Genomic DNA, 1,116 nt, shown 5'->3' with positions numbered 1-1,116 from the left:
AATGCTACGGCACAACCTACATGTGGACGCATCTCCGTGGCCGTCAGCATATCGCAAGCTCTGTGATTGGTCGGTTTGGTAGCAGTGACGAGTGTGGGCGTTCAGAAAAAAATAAAACACCAGCAAAGAAACTCGACACAGAGGAACATAAACACCTACTGCCAGCTAGTGTTACAGAAGTGTTATTGCAGAGCAACAGAAACAGCATGCAGAAGTAATGCACAGCTATGCGCATTGCATGCACTGTGGGTCACACCAATCACATGACGCAGAAATATAAACAACAATGGTAATCCAGTGTTTACTTTTAACAGAATGAGACTCAGTAATGCTTCTATCGCATTATAAAAAAACACGGTGAACATCTGAATTTCTTCAAACACACAAACATCAAGAAGCGTATGCATTTCATCAGTGGTAAATTATTTATTTATTTATTTATTAATTTATGCAGTGAGCCATTAATGAGTTTTGTATTCTCCCATCAGACACTGCTTTTATACTAATTTAACATATTGAAATATTATGTTTTTTACTCTTCATTATGTTCAGTTGCTTTGACACAATCTACATTGTAAAAATCACTGTAGAAATAAAGATGAATTGAATTGAATTATTTTTTTGAACACCACATGTAATTTAAATGTATAATTTTTTTATACTACAGATGCTAAGTAATCACACTTGTGTTAATGAATGCATATTGATGTATATTGTTTAATAAGACTTAAGTTTATTTTATGTTGTTAATAAAAAAAATGCAGCAGTTTATTCATATTCACAGAGAAATGAATGAAATACCTAATTTTGCTGGTTTAATAATTTATGCTGTCCACTGAATATACATAAATATCTTATATACTCTTACCTGGATTTGGTGGTGGTGTTGGTGGTGGTTGATATGGTTTTTCTGGTTGTGAGTCTGATCCTCCCATTTTTTCACCCTTGAATCTATCTGGTACAAAGTTGGCTTGTGTGACTGCAAGCAAATGAATTCAGGACTACACTAACAGTTTTATATACATCGGCTTGTTTCAATTTCACTCTCACTGGGAGACCTCCTGGGGTACACACACACACACGCACACACACACGCACACACACACACACACGCAC

General features: G+C 35.7%; 1 protein-coding gene across 1 annotated transcript in view; it reads right to left on the bottom strand.

Annotated features, from left to right (window-relative positions):
• Positions 1-1,116, bottom strand: part of LOC130232850 (interferon-induced protein 44-like) — a 7,709-nt gene extending 6,593 nt beyond the window's left edge. The window contains exon 1 of the mRNA XM_056462835.1: positions 869-1,116. Within this exon, the coding sequence (XP_056318810.1) occupies positions 869-935 (67 nt within the window). The 5' untranslated portion in view covers positions 936-1,116. The remainder of the gene's footprint in view (positions 1-868) is intronic.

Source organism: Danio aesculapii, chromosome 1 (genome assembly GCF_903798145.1).
Source record: "Danio aesculapii chromosome 1, fDanAes4.1, whole genome shotgun sequence".
Lineage (NCBI taxonomy): Eukaryota > Metazoa > Chordata > Actinopteri > Cypriniformes > Danionidae > Danio > Danio aesculapii.
This window is presented reverse-complemented; position numbering and strand designations above follow the sequence as displayed.